At 47.8% G+C, this 20,110-nt stretch overlaps 1 protein-coding gene across 2 annotated transcripts in view; it reads left to right on the top strand.

Annotated features, from left to right (window-relative positions):
* GRB2 (growth factor receptor bound protein 2) overlaps nucleotides 1-20,110 on the top strand; it is a 70,872-nt gene that overhangs the window by 45,559 nt on the left and 5,203 nt on the right. For both annotated transcript variants that reach the window (XM_036222890.1, XM_016132533.2), the window contains exons 3-4: nucleotides 14,017-14,114; nucleotides 19,559-19,681. In XM_036222890.1, the coding sequence (XP_036078783.1) occupies nucleotides 14,017-14,114; nucleotides 19,559-19,681 (221 nt within the window). The remainder of the gene's footprint in view (nucleotides 1-14,016; nucleotides 14,115-19,558; nucleotides 19,682-20,110) is intronic.

The raw sequence follows: 20,110 nt of genomic DNA, 5'->3' as shown, positions 1-20,110 counted from the left end.
AACAGCATTTTTATTAACTGGTAGGAAAGGTCCAGTAGAGACAGAAAACATGGGAGAAAGGAAAAATACTGATTAATGTCCTTGTGCAGGCAAGAGGAGATGGGCTCTAGCCCATGGAAATAGAATTTTATTTTGTTAGAAGCGTGGACAAAACTAGAAGGCGGAAGAAAGATACAGGTACACGTAGTCGTCCAAATGTGGTAGGAGCTTTTCAGGATCTCTTCCGGTTGCTTCTGCCTTTTCAGTGAAATAGGAAGTAAGGCCATCCACTGTGGAAGGATGATGGAGGAGCCACTGCGGCTTAAGGAGCTAGGAAAAGGTATGCGACAGTCATCCAGGAGAGACAGCTAGTGGACCAGGGACACAGTGAGAGCCCACTCGCGGTCTTTCATGAGGTCTAATAACTGACTAATATTTAAAGTTTCAGAAGGAGAATGGTGCAAATGGAAAGAAGGGCACTATCAAATTTTATAAAATAAAAAAAAGAATATAACTTCTATAGCTAATGGATGTGAATTTTCAGATAGAAAGGCCCACTAAGTACCCAGCACAATGAACAGAAACAGATCCACACTCAGGTACATTATTGTTAAATTTCAAAATGACAAGAAGGTTCTAAAAGTATCTAGAAAGAAAGGAACAAGTCTCTGTAAAGAAATGATAGACTGCCAGTGAACTTTGCATGAACAGCTACAAATACCAGAAAACAGTATCTTTCAAATTCTGAGAGACAATGCTGTTCAGCCCAGAATTTTGTTGAATTCTATACCCAGTCAAACTAGCATTCAGGTAGAAGCGTAGAATCAAGGCATTTTCAGACATGCCACGACTCAAAACTTTTGCTTTCAAGCACCTTTTCTTGAGTACTTTTACTATAGTGCACTATAGTAAAAACCAAGAATGGGGAAGTAGACCTGTGGAAGAGGGAAATGGGTATTCCAGACATTTAATACCATCATTGAAAAGGTGTCATAACTTTAAAAAAATGTAACAAAGCCAGAAAAAAAAAATGTTTTAAGATTGTTAGAACTCTAGGAAAAGCAGAAGGCCATCCAGTAAAGGAACTATGATTTTTTTAAAACTTGCTTGACTTTTTTTCCCTGAGCTGCAGACTATTGACTTCGACAATGAATATTCAGCTGTAGAAAACGGGATTTGGGCTCTGATCGGTGCAGATTTGATAGCTTAATCATTGTAGTCTATTATGCGTAGCTGTTCACGACACTAGAGCCCGTCTGCGGTGTGGAGGGCGATTATAAAGTTCTAATGGTGCCGTTCTGTGGCTGCAAAAGGTCCTATACCTCAGTTGATCATAGTATGTCTGGTCGTGTGTGTGATTTGGGGAACTGCCTGTTACTGTGGGCTGCAGCCCGGCCCCCCGCATTCCCAGGCAGCAGATGCTGCCCCAGCAGTTCCGGGGCTGACCCGACCGTGAAGCGCCGCAGTTTCCAACACTCAGTGCCGTGCGGAAGCGCGCAGTCGTGTTCTGCAGTCTGGAATTGAGGGCCTGACAAACCCATTGTTTGCGTTAATGCATCCTATTATTTAGTCCTCTCAGGCCCTCTGTTCTCTGCAGGTTGTGATGTTTCTGTGGGACGGACGAAAGTGCTGATTTTCCCGGGAACTGTGTGTAGGTGCTTGGAGAGCGAAAACTCGGAGGCGGAGCGAGGCCGGGCTTGTCGTCTTTGATGGTGCATGCCTGGAGCAGCGGGCTTGTTCTCGCTGCTGCCGCCCCCCAGCCCTCCCAGCAAACCTGCTCTTTCCCAGCTGTGCAGCTGCCTGAGCGAAGCCTGGAAAGCTCGTTAATTGCTAGCGAGGCCTCCGTGAGAGGAGGGGTAGTTAACTTAGCCTGTCTCCTCGCAGCTATATTTGTCTCCAGTGCCATCAGAGAGGTACTTAGAAAACGTTGCCATGTCCTGAACTGTAAGGACTGCTTTTCTTGATGAAAATGCCCATATTTGGGGTCTGTCAAGATTCCTAATGTCACTTTTGGAAGTAGAGAAAGGTGTAAGTAATAAGTAGTAAGCGAGTGTCAGGGTATACTGGTTAAAATGGAATATTTTCATAGATTCTAAGGTTTTTCTGCATATTATATGTACTTGAATCAGTCGTATGAAAAGATGTCAGTTTAATGTAGCTGTTTTTAGTTGTATAGCAATGAAGACATTCCCCGTGTTCTCAGAGAATGGGTCATTCTCCTAACTGAGGGAGTATCCCTTTTCTGCATTTTCTTTCTCTCTTTCTTATTCATGGTGGAGAATAAACTTGACATAGCTTTTTAATCGTCACCTGAGAAGCCTGTGAGGTGGCATGAAGTTTGATATCTCACCCTGTTGCCGCGCACGCAGGGCACCGTGCAGACCGCTTGCCACCTGTGAGCCTCTGCTCAGGCGCTTCCCTCTGCTCGGAATCTTTCTCCGTGTCCTCGTTAGTGCCTGCCATCCCCTCGCCCTAGCCTGATTGAGATCTACCGACGCCCAGGCTTTCAGTTGGCATGTTACTGCCCAGGTGAGCTTTCCTTGACACCTGTCTCTGCATGCGATTAAATTAGGTCTCCCTGAGGTGTGCTGTGCTACAAAGCACCTTGAACTTTGACATCATAGAACTTAATATACCTGCAGTTGTGATTACCTGGCCTCCCTTCCTGTCCCCTCCCTGCAAGTAAGGATCATTTCTTTATTGTAGCCCTGACTCAGAATAGGCACTCGCTGTATACTTACTTCTCTGCTCCCTGAGCCTCAATATGCATCCTTTATTATTAGGATAGAGACCTAAGAATGGTGTTACTAGATCTGAAGACTCAGATCTTTATGTATGTAATCAAATTACTTTTCATAAAACTGTGTGTCTTTCCACTCTCCCGCAAGTACCGTAGTCTCACCACCATCACTGAGCCTTATTTGTTTTCATCTTTGCCAATATGATCATCCCAAAAGAGGCAAAAGGGCAGATCCGTCGAATGTCTCTGAGAGGCAGACACAGGAGACTGGAACGGGCCACTTGATCCCCTTATTCCAGGCATGCCCACTTGAAGCCCTGTCCTTGAGGGTTCTAGGCTGTAAGACCCTTCAGCTCCCCTGGTGGCACTTGAGCGGGGTGGCTGAGGCAGTGGGGACGGAGCCGATCTTATCTGTCAGGCAGTTGTTTTCCTGCCGTGGAGCAGCAGCGCCAGAGTGGTTACCTGCAGGAGGTGACTGTCCACCGCATCCGTAATTACCGTCTGTCATTTAAACATGTGACAGTTCCATCACAGGAGGGCAATGTGTACCTGGCAGGGGATAGCAAGCGAAGTGTGATTAAACCATGGTTCCTTTTTTATCGAACCCCAATTAAAGTATCAAAGGGAAGACGCCTGGGCGTCGCACACCCCTGCCACACTGCGTGCTCCGCCTGAGGTTCTTGCTCTATTCCTGGACTGTTCGAAGTTGCCCTTTGTCTCGTTCCTCCGGATAAGGATTGAATTTTCTCCATCAACCGTGCGGCGAATCTGGAAACGCGTAGCCGTGGACGCCGCGTTCAGCTCACCATCAGCAGTTTGCCTTATCCCACGTCTCATATTCTTTTACTACTTACGTACATCGCTCCCTTAGCTCGGAAAGGCTTCTGAGGACGAAGCCCACGTCTCTCTTCTTCCGTTTACGCCCCCGCTGCAGCTCCCCAGTTCTTTAGCGTAGTACACACCTGGACATGAACCGAGCGCAGTTCCGAGAGGAGGGCTCCTGCGAACCACTCGGACGGCCTGGTACTGACTGGATCCCAGATCCCAGCTCTCCGTGCCCTCACCCCCTTCCTCATCGCCCCATAACTATCTTAATAACAAACCATTATTTGGCTGTTTAAGCATGGTGGAGCTCATAAAGCAAAGCTCTTTTATAGTTTTCTTCCCCCAAGTAGTTGGTAGAGTTTGGATGCTTCCTGCAACACTTTTGGCCTGTGACAAATGTCACTTTATATCTCCTTAATGGGTTCCAAAAGATAGCACTGATTCGAGGGTGATTTCAGTCAGGGTTCTGGTAGGAAACGCCTGACACACTTAAACTGGCGGGTTTGCGGAGACCTTAGTAATGAGGCTGTCCACAGGCATGAGCAGGGCTCCTCTGGAAGCCACAGGGACGCTGCAGAGCCCGGAGCTCGTAACTGGGTTACCACCTCGAGGCCTGAAGACGACAGAGGGGCACAAGGAGGGGGAGGAGTTACCACAGGGAGGAGGAAGGGACTGGGTCAGGAGGGCTGAGACCTTCAGCCGAAGATCCAGGATTGTCCGCAGAAACCCCCCGGGGGGGCCCGTGCCGGAGACCACTGGGAGCCAGGGGACCTGCCTTTGTGTTCCATGCAGATCCACGCACAAAAAGACAGAGAAGGATGTCAGCTGGATCTGGAGAGGCAGGTGGAAAATACCAGCCCAGGGGGACCAGCTGCCTTTTAAAATTATGCTTTCTACTCGCGATGGCTTTAAAAGAGAAAAAATTGCCCAGCAGCTCTATAGAGCCGTTTTTCTAAAGCTTTTCACTAGAAAAAAATGGTGGTCAAGAGGGGAAACCACTGAGCCACATCTGATCATCAGCCCTTTTTGATTCGACCTCCTCAAAATTTCTGCTTCCTTCCAATGCACTGTCGCGCCCCAGTTGGGCACTGTCATCTTCCGCCCGGGCGGCTGTGGTGCTCCCCACCTGGTCGGCCTGCGCTTCATTCTCACAGCGTTGACCCCGTGGAGGTTGTGAAAAATGCAAACCTGCGTGTCAGTCTTCAGTGACTTCTAATGGTCCTCCGCAGCCTACCAACTCGCTCTCACTAATTTGCATGAGCCTTCCGCCTAGACCACCCGCAGGAGATCCTTTAGGTCTCCCGTCAAATTCGCTCTCTGACTGTATCCCCCTCCCTCCTGGTTAGGTTAGGGCCCTCTGTTTTCTGCTCCCTAACCCTGTACTTAACACTAATCCGCATTTTCACTTTAGTATTGTAATTACCTGGTTAATTGCCTGCTTTCACCTCCACCCTGGGAGTAGGGTGGGCGGGGCTTACCTCTGTCCCTAGTCCCTCTGCCTGTCATGTGATTGCACACTGTCCTGATTCGAAGCTAGATTAACTGCTTCAGAAGTGGAAAATATATTTGGAACAAGCTTTTTTAGTTCAAAATGATAACGTAGGTGTAAGGACCCCTGGCCTTGAGCATTTCAGGCCTAGATCCTTCTGCAGCCATCGGTGATGAGCTCAATGACCGTCGTGGCTTTTATTCTTTCGGTTACGTTCTCTGAGGTGGCTCTTGGCTCACAGAATGACCGTAAATCAGTAGACCCCTGTCGACCCCTTAGTTCACATCTCGAATCAGTAAGGCCTTGAATGAAATGTAAGAAACTGCTGTCATTAATTGGAGGGGCATTTGGGGGGAGCCCCTGTTTTGTGTCGTTATGCCGGAACAATGGGAAGTGGGCCGCTCTCAGCAGATGGAACGGGTGAGTGTGAGCTGGCTTGCCCATGGTCAGGGTACGGTTGGCTGTCGCTTCCCAGGCCTCAGAGGCTTCGCTTTACATTGTGCTTGGTTTTCTGAGGAGAGGGCTGTAGACTCTGACCTGAGGGTGAGGGCCTTCTGTTAGCAAGCAGGACGCCGGACAGTGGCTAAGTATATGTCATTAAGGTAAAGAATTAGCCACATTTGAGGTTATTTTGGTTATTTCCAGTTAGGAAGTTCTGATACCATTAGTAAAGGTTTTACTTTTCAACGTAAGGAGGCTTAACCAGCCTTTTAGTTAACGGCCACCGGTGTGGCCAAGAGCACAGTCGTCCTCCGTGCGCTTGAGTGCGGGCTGGGAAGTCTGCCACGCTGGGTCCTCCCGCAGCCCTGCGCGGGCCGAGCAGAACCGAAGCAGCAACCGAGGACTGTAACCCAGTTCACACTCTAGAGTGGGAGTCGGGTCCTTCTCTTCAGTATTCGGAACTCGGATATTTTCTGCTGGGTTGATACTCGCCACGGACCCCATGAGTCCCCCTCTCCTGCCATCAGCGCGCTGTGCTGCAGCGGGCTCTTTCTGCTGGAGTCTGCGCCCCTGGGGAGGGACGTCCGTGGGCCTCGGCTCACCCAGCTCGGGCTTGGCCCGGCCCTCTGGGTGCACAGTGCCTGCCTGGGACAGGACAGCATACGGCTGAATGTTCCAAATGTACAGAATTTTCTCTGCTGAAACTCCCTGATGTCTATCTCTGTCTCTCCTAACCCCTGCAGTTGACATTCTGGCATTTGAGAGCATTTCCCACTCCTGTTGAGCAGTCAGCTACACCAAAGCAGTGTGTCTTCCATGAGTGAGAAAACACAGAAGACAGTTGTTTTGAATGGAAACTCTTGGTACCCCTTTGACAGAGTTAGTTTATTTTGGGGCATTGCTTATGCGTTTAAGTTTCACTGCCTGTAGGGCTATCTGGGTGGAGTAATTGCACATATGTGTGAACTACCTTCCTGTTTTGTCAAAATGTCACGAGCAGCTTTCTTAATGACAGCTGAACCTGGAGAGGTCGATAAGAGTATCCAGTTTGTTTTTTGAGACCTGAAATATTTACCAGAAAAGAGAAATATCCTGTAATTTGGTTGATCTTCTTAATTATTCATCTTCCTACATGTATGAACGTTATAAAGGAAGTCTTCCATTGAAAAAGAATGTGTGAGTGGTCCCGAACTCTTAATATATAATTGTTTTTTCACACGTGTATGTGTCTCTCCCCCCCCCATTCACACACTCACACACACACTCTCCGTCACCTAGCTGCCATTCATTAGAACAGAAAGTCAAAGGTCTTCCATTCTGTCTTTTAAAAAAAGTTTGGTGGAGGAGTTGTAGCTATAAAATTAATACCCTGCAAAAGTCAGCCACAAGCCAGACACGCAGACTCAGCCGGGCCCCTCGGCGTTCCGGGAGCTGCCCCGCGCCGAGCGCTGCGAGTGTGGACACGAGCGTGGAAACGCCTCCCCTCCCCGTCATCCGTTCCCCACTGACATTTCCCTTCCCTATCCACGCACCCCACGACCCCACCCTCATTCCTTCCTTTCTCAGAGAAAGTAGAAGCGGGTGTCTTGTGGGAAAGACTTGGCGTACCCCCTTTCAAGGCACCCCGCACGGAAGTCTTCTGGCCGCGGTGCTTGAGTTATAGGACAGCTGAGGGCCTGGGTCTGTGCCTTCTGTGTCACCCCTCCTTCCTGGCGGGTGCAAGCTCATGGCAGTCGGTCTGCTTCTTCGGGTCTATTGAAGCAGTTAGCAAACACCTCTGTTCCCACCGGCCAGATCGATGATGTAAAAATGTGTTTTTCATCAGTGAATTTGACAGGAACGTATAATGTACGGAGCTCGTTCCATGGTCTCTCTGCCCAGCCAGCTCTGTGATATTGGCGACAGTTACACCAAGTCAGCCCCTCAGGACAGCTCGACACCATTCTAGGAGTGGTGGGGAATGCGCATGGGAGCTGGGCATGGAGCCAGCTTCGGGGCCTGTGCAGTGTAGTTTAGGGGGGCCCCGAGCATACCGGTACACAGTACATGGTAGTGGTGGACAAGAGGTCATGAGGGATTATGTGTTTTGACCATGATCCCCCATTAAATGCTATAAAAATGAAACAGAAAGTGACCAGACTGATCGTAAACTCTGAGCTGAATCGTGCAAGATCCGAATGGATAGGGAAGAGGCCAGTCCATCGGGACAGGGAAGAGGCCAGTCCATCGGGACAGGGAAGAGGCCAGTCCATCGGGATAGGGAAGAGGACAGTCCATCAGGATAGGGAAGAGGACAGTCCATCGGGATAGGGAAGAGGACAGTCCATCAGAGGGAAAACAGGCGAGAAGCACAGGATGCCGAGAGCCTGGAGAGTTGACCGGCTTGACCGAGCCCAGGGCTTCGTTAGAGAAGCAGTTGTGAGAAGGGCAGGTAAGTAGGTGATGGCCGCATTACGAAACCGGAGTGCTGATCAGTTGGAGCTAGAGAAGGCTGCTTAAGGCCGTTTAACAGAAAACCAGTGGCATTTGAACGGATTCGGGGCACTAAACAGATTGCAGACAAACCAGCTCGGCCTTAAACTGTGACGCCTGGACGGCTGGCGGGCCTTGGGCTCTCGATCCACCGGTGTTCCCCTTTCGGACTGATCCCCGTTCGCAGTGGCCACTTACGGAGGGCAGCGACCAGGCTTGGCGCCAGGAAAGAAGGCGCTTTTCCTCGGGTGAAAGCTGGTCGTGTTCCAGCGGCAGAATGAGGGTGCCGAGTGAGCTTACCAGCGGGAGCTTGGCGACTTTCGGGGTCCGCCCCCACTTTCATACCCCTCCTCGTTCTTTTCCTTTTTAAATTTGTTTAAAGGGCAAAACGTGGCACCTGTCACCATTGTGTCACTAGTGGTCAGAAGGCAGATGAGACCAAGTGCCCTTTGGATTTCTTTAGTTTGGTAAATGGAATCCTTATTTAAAAAAAATAATACTAATGTAAAAAAAATAAATAACAAGGACTTCCGGACTCCAAAAGAAATGAATCTTGTGGAACTATTCATTTCAGAGGGAACTAAATATAGCATTCCGTGCCATAGCTGTTACACGTCTGCTGAGGTGGCCGTTGCCATGAGGTAGAGTCCCCTTTAGTCGATGTCATTGCCTACGTACTTTTTTAAACAAGTAGGTTTTTCTTAAACCATTTACTAAAACAGCACAATCTGATGTTTGAACACAATTTTATAAATCGCCCAAATTAGGAAAGTTTTAAAACATCACCCATTTCACTTTTTCACAGCTTTCCGGTCTTCGGGGGCCAGCTGCGTGTCGGGGGTCCTGACCGACTCCGGCAGCGCCTGGCGTGGCAGCCAGTGGGTCGTGTTCGCTCAGCGAGGAGACCGGCCTGGCCACCGGCCTGGAGAGCTCTCTCCCTCTGTGCGCTTCGATAAACAATTTAGGGTTTCTGGTAGGACCAGGGACCTTAATCATTAAACTGCCTTTAAGTTGGTCATCTCATCATTAAAATTCCAAATAACTTATCTGCAGTGTGGGCGTTTTTCATGATTTGGCACGCAGTAGAGCAGGCAGTGTAACCGAGATGTTTTTCATGTTGAGCAAAAACTGTAACAGATGGAGGTAGTGATTATAAAGCACTTATTTAAAGTGTTAGTAATGAATCAGTGTAGTTTGAGGCCGAGGCAGTAATCCGAGGGGGTCTGAGAAGTGGAAGGGCAGTCCGATATGGGCCGGGCAGCCGAAGAGAACTGACTTTAAATGGCTCTCCCAAAACCGTTATCCTAGCCAAGGCCCTGTTGAATTTTTCTAAGCATTACTGTCTTTTAAAAGTGTGTGCGTGTGCGTGTGCGTGTGCTTTCCTTTTTGTAAGAACTTGAAATTGTGCGATAGGGAACCAGCATTCTTGAAATCTATCTTTTCAGTCGTGGCACTTTTTCAGTATTACTGCTGTGGGATTGATTGATCTTTGAAGAGCTGAGGAAAACTCACTGGCTTATGTTGAATTTCTATAATGCAGGGACCAGATAGATGTAAGTGGTATTTTGGGGGATTTTTTATGTGTAAGAACTTAAATATGTAATTGTTCCTATCCGTCATGCACAAACGCTTTTATACAAATTGCTTCACAAATTGGTAAAACTTTGAATAATTTTTCCCAGAAGAAACGTTGACACCCCCCACTGCCCACCACCCCGCGAGCTGTTAGAATTAGACTGTGTTGAAAGGTTCGGTGGGACTGACATTCCGTAACTATACAGCTTTTTTTTTTTTTTAAATCATGATTCCTTTTCTTGTTTATTTACAGATAACTGAATATGTGCAGGCAAGAAAATGTCCTAATATTTCCAACTACAGTGGTCTACAGACAATACTTATCTACCATTTTCCTAAAAGACACCTTTTTTTCTATAATTTGTGTAGAAAATTAAGTGCGGTCCTCGTCTCCCAGTGTTGGCTTAGCAAGGGGCCGGGGAGGGGAGCCAGCTGCTGGACTCCTCGAACTCCGCGTGTAGAACCTTTGACGTCAGCGCCGCGGCCTCGTCCCCGTCCCCGTCCCGTGCTGCCGTGTGCGCTGTTGGCGCCGCGCGCAGCATCCCGTCACGGATACCCGAGTGAAGGGAAAACCCAGCCCCTGCCTGGGTCACCACGCTGCGGATGTGTGTGGCGGGGTGACTGGGGGGCTGGGGGGAGCCAGCGGCCACTGCGACAGCTGGAATGTGGTGCCGTGCCCGTGGCTGTGTGCTTAATACATTTTTCGCGTGACCCCCTCAGTAACCCTGGGAGGCAGATAGTATCAGCACCCTGCAGGTGGGGAATCCAGCAGCTAGAGCACGGTCATTCGCCCAAGGCCACATAGTTAGCTCATGGTTGGTGAAAATGAGTTTGAACCCGTGCGTGCAGCCTCTTAAATCCTGTGCTGTTGCCGCCAGATCGGGTGCATCCCAAGGGGCTGAGACCCCGTCTTTGACCACTGGCTTTTTCTTTCTTTCTTTTCTTTTTCTTTCTTTCTTTCTTTCTTTCTTTCTTTCTTTCTTTCTTTCTTTCTTTCTTTCTTTCTTTCTTTCTTTCTTTCTTTCTCTCTCTCTCCCTCTCTCTCTCTCTTTCTCTCTCTCTGTTTCTCTCTCTCTCTCTGTCTCTCTCTGTCTCTGTCTCTCTCTCTTTGGAAAGCTTCGTATTGGCGTCAGTATAAATGGCAATCTGCATCACCTTGAGCGATGTGTCAGACTGAGGCTGGGGGATGGGGGCAGCAGTGAATAATGTTCTCAGAACCACTTGTGTAGACGAGAACACACGCAGTGGAGACCGTTTTATTTCTGGGAATGTCTTTCCTTCGCGGAGTAGTGACGGCTGTCGTCATGGGGGTTCCGAAGTCTCGCTGTGTTATTTTCCTCTTCCTCTGTGTGTATTTTTTGAGCTGTGAAGGGTTTTTATGATGCCGAAGGCCTGGTGTGCTTTTTTTATCTGTGTTCTCGTGACTGAAATATTTCTACCTTTTAGTTTAAGTATGATATACACATTGAAAAGTTCATATACCGTAAGTACATGGTTCAGTGTATTTTCACAAACCAAACACATCCAGGTAAGCAGCACGCAGGTCGAGAAATATGACGGTGACACCTCGAGACCCCCCGGCATGTCCCCTTCCCTCGGCTGACATAGTTTTAACCCTTCCGTGTAAACCTCACATCATTCCTCATCTTTTAAATTTCTTCCTGAGTTGGGCTCTAACATTATTTTCAGTCTTTTTTTTTTTTTTTTTTTTTTTTTTTGAGGCAGGGGGAACTTCACCGAAACTGGTCTCTTCCTTCTTTCGTAATCTCATCTCTTGATCAGTCTGCTTCCGTTAAACCAGAGTGTTCTGCGTGGCTACAAAGTCATAACTCGAGGGAACGTGGGGGTTGGACTAGAACATGCAGCCGTGGGGTGATAGCTAAGGTAGCCGAATTCCTTGGAATTTTCAAAACCGAATGGAAACTTGGATGTCAAACTCAACTACCTATTTGTTAAGGTAACGAACAAGCTGCTTTCTGTTGTGAGGAAATGGTGATGGGAACAGCTTCCTCATTCTCAGAACTCTGATCAGGCTTTTAAAAATTACTTGTGAAGTACGTCAGCTTTCATCTAAAACCATAGCAAATTAAACGCAGTCTTCGTAGGTACAGACTCATCCAAATATGGTTCTGATCCTGGCCCATGCTCTGCTCCACGTTTGACTCACTTATGTTAATTTGTATCCTTTGCTGTTTTAAATATTTAAGCATTTGAATAAAAGGTAATTTTTAAAAATATCTTTTAAAATATACCATCCTAGTTCCAGGGCTCGCTTGTGCAAACTGACGCAGCATGGAGCGGGTGGGCGGCCGGGCCTGGCCGCCGACTCCCCGGGCCGCCCGGGCTTGGCAGGGCGCCCCTTCCCCTGGGCTTGTCCTCTAGCGGAACCAGTCTTTTCTTAAGTTCCAAAGTAGAGAGGTGTAGAGGCAAGCCCAGCAACACCCCAGCTTTCCCGAGAAACCCTCCCCATTCACGTACTCACGCAGTACGTGAATAAACCAGGCGCACCTCTTCCACGTCCCTGCCTTCTCGCAGAGGAAGGCATTCCAAGCACCATGTAATCATTTTGTTTGACAGAAAACATAGTCCTAAATTGATGCTGGATCTGGAGTCGCCCTGGAGTTTTTCCACTTGGGGAGCATTGTTCGGGTGGGGGGGTGCCTCTGCCTTAGTGAAGGTGACGTGAGGAATGTGCTGCCGTGTGAACTTCTGGCACGAAACAGTTCTTCCTGCAGGGTTACTGGCCGCAGGTTAAAAGTGGCCTTTTCCAAGTGATTAGTCTGTTTCGAGGCCCAAACGGGCCATAATCACCTACCTCCCGGCTCTCCTCTGTGTTCCAAAAAATTTTTAGACTTGGTATACAACTCAGCATTTCAGGAATTTTAAAGACGTTTTGAAAATTGTGTTTATAAGCCTAAGGTGGTGGTGGTGGTTATTATTAGAGGATGATGTTTTATAAAAAAAGTCCTAGGCCGCATGTTTCTTCAAGCCCTTATTTTTGATAGATAACAGAATTCTAGCCTTAATCAACTCTTAAAATAGCTCCTTTGCCTGCCATGCTGTTGGGTCTGCCGTGACGTCTGCAGGATGCCAGGCTCCCTCTTGAGGTCACAACATCTACTGTGATGCCGGTGGATCAGCCTTACTGCTTGGGGACGGGTGCCGGTGTCCTGATGGCAGGGAGCGCCTTCAGAGCGTCTCCCGCCCAAACCTCCATCCACTGTGTGCTTTATGGTCGTCCGCGTCAACAACTGCTGGCTACCGCACAGTTCAGTGTTTTTGAAATGCAGGTTTTAAAATTACAAATGCACTTTGTATATGTCAGTTTGTATCATCACAGTATTTAACAAAATTTTTTAAGGAAAACCCAGTGATGAAAAGAAAACAAGTTTTCATCACTGAAGGTAATGAGATTTACCAGTAGCTGATTTTTTTCAGAGCTCTCTGTTCACATTTATTAGCTCTTGCAGAATTTGCCAGTTTTGCATATAAGCTCAGTGACCTGTGGATAGGGCCCGAGTTGGCCCGCATCACAACAAGGCAGCAGCATAGTGAGACTCAGGGCATCGCCTCTGTTCAAAAGTGAATTTGCAGAGGCATTACCTAACGCAGCCTGGCTCCTCGTCGGTTGGCTGTCAGTCTTTTCTACCCTTTCTAAAGTCCTCCCTCACTTAGAAATGTCAGTACCTATACATCACGCCCTCCAAAGCAGCTAGGTTCTATTTTGGCAATTAGTGTAGCATTGTTCCACGTCTTGAATAAACCATTTTGTAAGGAATTTTACCAGCTTCCTTTCAGAACTCTGTCGTGTAGTGTGGATGACTCCCACTTACTAGTCTATCCGCATTTTCCCGTGTTCATGGCTTTGTTGGGCTCACGTTTCTATGTTCTCTCTTCAGTTACCGACTTTTTAAAATGCCTCTGCCCTTGCCTATTGTTAGAATTCTAGAATTCAAAGGATGACTTTTGTACTACACCTAGATCCGTTCTGTTTGTTAAACTGCGCTACAGATTACAGAATCGTGGCCTAGCCTGTCTGTAACTCGCAGGGAGCAGCACTGGCGAGAACCCTCATTGGGATCTGCGTGTGGTTCACTAGCCTGGGGTCGTCAGGTCACATTTCTGTGCACGACTCCACTCTGTGGCGTGCAAGGTCAGTGTTTGCTGTTTTCCAGAATCCCCTCTCCCAAACGAATCTGGCTTTGCCCATCATTCTCTCTTCTGCTTGTCTACAGAGGATTTAATGCTAAATGCTTGGGAGCCTGAACTTCCATTCCAATTTCTTTTTCTTTTTAATTTTAACTATCACAGTTGAAATAATGCTGGCAGTTTGAAGTTTCAAGAAGTCTTGGATCCACGTACCTGTTAACAATTCAAGTGACGCCTTTTACAAGCAAACCTGAATAGCAACATGATTAATCATCTTAGTGACTCTCCTTTTAAGAGTGAAAAGGAAATGATCGGTTTTTTTTTTTTTTTCCTCATTTCTTTTCAGGTTTTGAATGAAGAATGTGATCAGAACTGGTACAAGGCAGAACTCAATGGGAAAGATGGCTTCATTCCCAAGAATTACATAGAAATGAAACCACATCCGTAAGTTGGGCTCTACTGATCTCCCAAGGGCCATACCCGCCTATTTCAAATAATGTTTTAAAATTGAGATCACTGGGCTGGCTGTCATACTTTTTATTCTGTCTTCGCAGGGAATTCATAAAGCTTATTGATTTTGCATGTTAACAATAGTGTATAATGATAGTATAACAGTCAATAATGGTATATGTTTTAGATTAATAGTTGCTAGTGATCTTTAAATAATGAAACAATTGTTTCATTTAAAACAATAGTTTATATACTATAACATTGTAATAGTGTGTATGTTTTAGATTAATAATAACTGTCAGCGATCTTCAAATAATAAAACAGCACTTATGCAGGTCCATAATTTTTCTACGAAACCCTTGGGGCCAGACATTTCATAATTTTATGTATTTTTTTTGTTTGTTTGAGAATGGGTACGTATCACACAGCTTTATAGTGGTATGTTTGATTATCCTGCGGGACCATATCTTAATAATCTTTGTATCCCCAGAGTACGGTGCTTGGTGTATAATAGGGTCTTAGTGAATGAATGTTCGTTATGGTCACCGCCCTTGCTCTCCACTTGTCCCCACTTCAGAGAACACAAAATGTTCCTCCAGTCCTGCTGCTGAGAGCCGGGAACATGTTTCTTTCCTGTTTCTTCTGGAGCCCTTCCTATGTATATTGATGTGACATGGTGTGGGACGCTGGGGGCCACTGCAGAGCCCTGCCCCCCAACCGCCTCTCTTTGGCCCTGGTCCTGCCCCTCAGGCAGTTGTTTTCATACCACGTATGCTGGGGGGCTGCGGCTTTCGGAGGTCAGTCTGGAGTGCCACTGAAACGTGAAGAAATGGCAGACTTTTTCTGTCTACTTGGTTCAACGCGGAGTGACAAGTACGACTGTTAGATGACTTGACCCACCTTGAGTTCCAGCCCATTTGTCCCTCTCCCCCGTTGTCACTGCTCTGATGCGAACCTGTCGTTTCTCTTCCCCCAAGTACTAGAGCAAGGATCCTGACCGGAGCTCGGCGTCAGAGCTCAGCGGGGCCTTCAGGGTCGTCTGGCTGACTCCTCGCCGGCCGCCCATGAGGAGCGCTCTGGCATTTGTTTCCGTGCCGGTCGTTTATGAATGTAGTTCTCATTATAAAAGACTCACAGTGCAGAAAACTTAGGGCCACTGTGTGAGTTCCTCTCCATACACGCTCCCCTTTCCAAGGCAGCCACACTGGTGATTACAGGTGGGCCAGCGCTACCTCATGAACCAAATCTGTTCTGAAAAGATGGTTTGCTTTCTGTAAAACGAAGCGAATGATCCAGGAGCTTCACCGTAAAGCTATATGTCGGTCGGTTGGTTGGCTGGCTGGCTGACTGGCTCGTGCCTTGGTCAGTAAACTCTTACACAGTTCTTGCTATGTGGCAGAGAAGGTACCAGGTGCCGGGAAGCCAGGTTCTGTAGCTAAGTCATGGTATAACAAAATGGCCATGTGGTTAGCAAGAAGCGCTTTGAGATTGCATCCAGGAAGCCTCAGCCTGCAGAGAAGGTTGGTTTACTCTGCAGTTTGTGGGAAGGGGGGGGGGCGGGGGGGCGGGTATCTATGCTGCATTTCTATAGTGAGGATACTGTAAGGTCCCCAGCATTCTTTTCAAGAAGAACTGGGCAGCTTATAATGGCCCAGTAAGTTTCATTGAATGATTTACAAGGTGAAAATCCATCTAACTTGTAATGTATTTTTTTCTAGTTTTTGTTTGGAACTTGTACTGTCTTGCATTTTTATAACTGTGAGTTTGCCCCCCACAAAAAAAATTTTTTTAATTCCTTGGGGAATTTGTTTTCTGCTTTTATACTATAATAGAGCCTTGCATTTGCACTTAGTAGCTCAGCAAATATTTTTGAATTGATACTTGGCCCAAATTCTTGTACAAAGGCCTAGATTAAATTGTTCATGGAATAACAGCCAATAGCATTAAAGCTTCAAAAGCGTGGAAGAGATTCCTAGACCCTTGTCAGTGGGTTGATAATGCTCCTCTTTTGGGGTCTCCGTAACATTAAATTGGGAGTTAGCATGCAGCCATGCCCAGTTCACTAAGATGTAGGCGCTGCTGGTAATAACCAAGAAACTCCAAAAGATGGGCAGGAGGTCATTGCAGACGCGCCGGGACGTGTGCCAAGCCCGGCTCTGCACTCCGATAGCCACTCGGAGTCAGTATTTGCTTTGAGGGCTTTTCATGGATGGCATCATGGCGCGCACCCCTCAGGGAGGAGCGGTCGGGTGGCGGTCGACGGTCAGCAGCAGCAGGAGGGGCGCCGTGGTTCACGGTGCATCCTCCCGCGGCCGTGTAAGCCAGGGGACGTGTGTACATCTGTTCCTTCAGTCCATCTTCAGAACAGAGAAAGGTTGGCCAAACTCTTTAACAGGCCATATAATAATAGGCTTTATGGGCCATATGCAGTCTGTCATGACACATACTTTTCTTTAGAATTTTTTGAAACAGCCCTTTTTTAAAAAAAAAAAAAATGGTCTTATATTGTGGGACGTACAAAAACAGCAAATTTAAACCGAGGTCCATGGTTTGCGGACTCCAGCACGAGATCCAGTGGTAACAAAGTCACCTTAAGTTCCTTTCCATCTTCATATTTCCAGGCCGAAAGGGAATTCAACAGAACATCATACTGTCATTTTTATATTAAATAAAATGCCTGTGGCTCTGAATCCTTGATTTCCTTCAGGTTGTTTCAGGTGACATAGGCATTTCATATCTGACTGTTAAAACGTAGGAAAGGCCACTTTCCTCAAAAAGTTGTAGTTAACTGACCCGGTTGAGAGTCGCCTTTTAAGAAGAGTCACTCTCATGCGGGGCCCTCTGTCCCCATTATAGAGAACCTTGAGCAATTGATGGGGAAGCACCCAGCACCGGTGTCGTGTGGCATCGTTCGCAGGCGCAGCTGGACTGCAGGAGTGCGTGTCCGCTCCACGCTGGGAAAGGAAGCCGTACTGCGCCTGCGCGGTGCTCCGCCTCCCCGGCACGTTCATGCCGCATCCCGAAGCGCAGTCAGTGTCGCCTCGTGGCCGAGGGAGAGCACGAAGTACTGGCCGCTCCTCCCTGCTCCCGTCCCCACCTCCCCAGACCTTGAGTTTTTGTTAGGAGGAGGGAAGTTAAAAACGGAGTATGACTTATTGTAGCATATGAGTTAACAAATTAAACACAGACTACACAACGATCTCTGGCACCGGTGTCGCAAGATGAATCGTAGATCCTGGGGGAGGATCCAAATATGCGCTTTCATGTTAAACGCATATGAGTGAGAGCCTATGGGATGTAGTAAAGAATTAAATTGCAGAATAAGCCGCCGCTCCCATTAGCTTTCTCCCCTGCTATTTGTATTGTAGTATAAACCCACCTTTTTGAAAATTTAAATTTTGACCATAGCCATGTAGTTACACATAAATATCACCATTAAAAGAAGCTAGTCAAGGGATAAACAGCATAAAATGCGGGGGAAGAGTAGGGGGTGGTAAGTGTAGAGGGCAGTGACTTCCCTCGTGGAGAGTGCGGGCCTGTGCTGTTGCGGGTCATCCTTAGGGGCGGGGGTGGGGGGTGGGAGGAGAGGGGGCCAGATCAGTAAAAATGGGAGCAGATACAAAATAAATCTGTAAATGGTCTCCATCTAATTTTTTTATTTTTCAGTCTGGGTGCTTATAACAGGGGTGTGTTTACTTTGTAAAAATTTTAGTTAGCATGCTTTACTTCACTACAGTTTTTATTTTTTAATTGAAAATAAAATCGAGGTAACTTTCAGCTGGGGACAAGCAGACACTGCAGCCGTAGCGCCTCTTCGGGCACCGTAAGGGAACGTCAGCAGCACACGGACCTGCCCGGCAGTTGCTGCCCCTGGCAGGCTTGAGGGACGAGCCTTGCTTTTTATTTTCACTTCATGCACATCTAGGGGGAAAGGAGGATGACCGCCACGGGGAAGATCTTCAGGGGTTTGGAGGAAAGTGTGGCTGTTGAGTAGCACCGCCCACCCCCAGTTAAATGTCTGCCTGCGAGTGCGTTCAAATTCAAAAGCACCAGAGACTCAAATAGAAACTATTTAAATGGCCTCAGTACCGTTAGCTGTCCTTTTGTAATCGGAGATCATCGTGTTGTGTTACGATGTGATTTTTCTTATGCGGCCTGACTGCCAGGCATGGGAGCACTTACCCTAGAGTTATTTGTAGGAGCAGCAGGAAGGTAGATTGTCTCAGCGCCTCAGCAGCTTGGCGATATAAAAGCAGAATGAGAAAGACCCGCGGAGGTAGATTTAAGAATATTTAAAGGTTACGAGTGGCAGCTTCTGAATGTGTCCTTCCTCGCAGCTCACCTCTCTGAATTTGAGTATAGTGTATTCTTTTAGAGACCTCTTGCCAGTGCAATTGATCAGTAAGGTAAGTACCGAAGTTAGGTTTATAATGCTAATTGACTATCTGGTACCTTTTTTTTTTTTTAAGGTTTGCATCTTTAATGAATGTTAGTTACTATGTGAGAGGTCTAATGAAGCAGATAAGTCTTTATTATCTTTAAGTAACGTCGTTGCTTTTTGAAAATAGTAATAACACATTAAAGACAACTTTGAAAAGAGAACATTGTTTTCACTATTCATCCATCCTAAGTAGTAATGGTTTTCCCGTGAACTGGTTAGGTAGATGTAACTTTAAGCTTTTATAAGTGTTCTCTTTCTCCTGGTAAGCCACAGGCCAGTTGCTCCCAGTTTTCCATGAATTCACCCTCTTTTTCTCGTGGCTGAAGTGAATTAGCCCCAGTAGCAGAAGAATCTATAACTTGCTCCAAGTGGAAAATCAAATTTTACCACTGGCCGCCTATGCACAGGGTAGATGATGACGTTCCCGAAAGCTAAAGCAAGCCGTGACGGCAGAGACGCCTTGAGAGGAGCGCCAGCCTCCGTGGCTAGCAGAGGCCGCCCTCCCCCAGCCTGGCCTCTTCCCTTTGGGCTGTTGGAAGGAGCTCTATCTCCAGCTCTGGGCCTTCCAGCCTTTCTGCCCCCAATTCCCGAATCCCATTGTACAAAGCTGTGACCTTATGAAATGGCTGCAAGAAGGAGCCTGTCTCCCCTTCTGTGGTTCAGCTCGTCGGCCTGGGCTTCCCCGGTGCCTTGCTCTGAGTCAGTGGGGGGCCCAGTGGGCTTTGGCACAGGAGCCCCATTGAAGTATCTTCCTCTGTAGCGAGTGGCCTTATGAGTCACTTTCTGGAGAGCGAGTAGGGTGAAGTCGTTTGAAGGAAGATGGTCCCTCTCTCAAGGGAGAAGCGGACCAACGGTGTGATGGGGCACATTGAGACCAGAGGGTGAAGAGGGAGGCCCTTCCCCTGGCGGGAGTGCTCTGTTACTCACGTCTCGGAGGCTGCATATCCCGTTTCTTTGTGGGGAAGCAGATGTTGACTGGTTTGCCTTCCTTCCTTAGGTGGTTTTTTGGCAAAATCCCCAGAGCCAAGGCAGAAGAAATGCTTAGCAAACAGCGGCATGATGGAGCCTTCCTTATCCGAGAGAGCGAGAGTGCTCCTGGGGATTTCTCCCTCTCGGTCAAGTAAGTATTTCCTGCTTCGGTCGCCAGCTCACCTGCACTGGGAAGCCACACACCAGGGGCTGCCACCTGGCAGAGGTTTAGCCTAAACAGTGTTCACAAACCAGAAGATTTTCACACTGACATCCTAATTTCTGGCTCCTCTGGAAAATGCCCCAGCAGCACAGGGTTTGGGTTCCCGCAGCGAGCTGCGCGTCCGCGGCGTGCGCCCGCGTTGTCCCTACTCCCCACCACTCCCTAGTGTCTGCACACGCAGCTCTCTCCCCACTGGCGCCTTGACCTCTGCGGGAGTCCTGCGGCTGCGTCTCAGAGGCCTTTGCGCGCCTTCACCAGATGTCTAGCTTAAATCTGCCAGCACCGTCCTAGGCCTCTCGCAGTCCCTTTAAACCACAAGGGTCTGGAGCTTTTTGCTCCCCGCCCATGGTGAGTTTG

This window comes from Rousettus aegyptiacus, unplaced genomic scaffold, assembly GCF_014176215.1.
Source record: "Rousettus aegyptiacus isolate mRouAeg1 unplaced genomic scaffold, mRouAeg1.p scaffold_m13_p_6, whole genome shotgun sequence".
Lineage (NCBI taxonomy): Eukaryota > Metazoa > Chordata > Mammalia > Chiroptera > Pteropodidae > Rousettus > Rousettus aegyptiacus.
The sequence above is the reverse complement of the archived record's forward strand: the minus strand, read 5'-3'. Positions and strand labels throughout refer to the sequence as shown.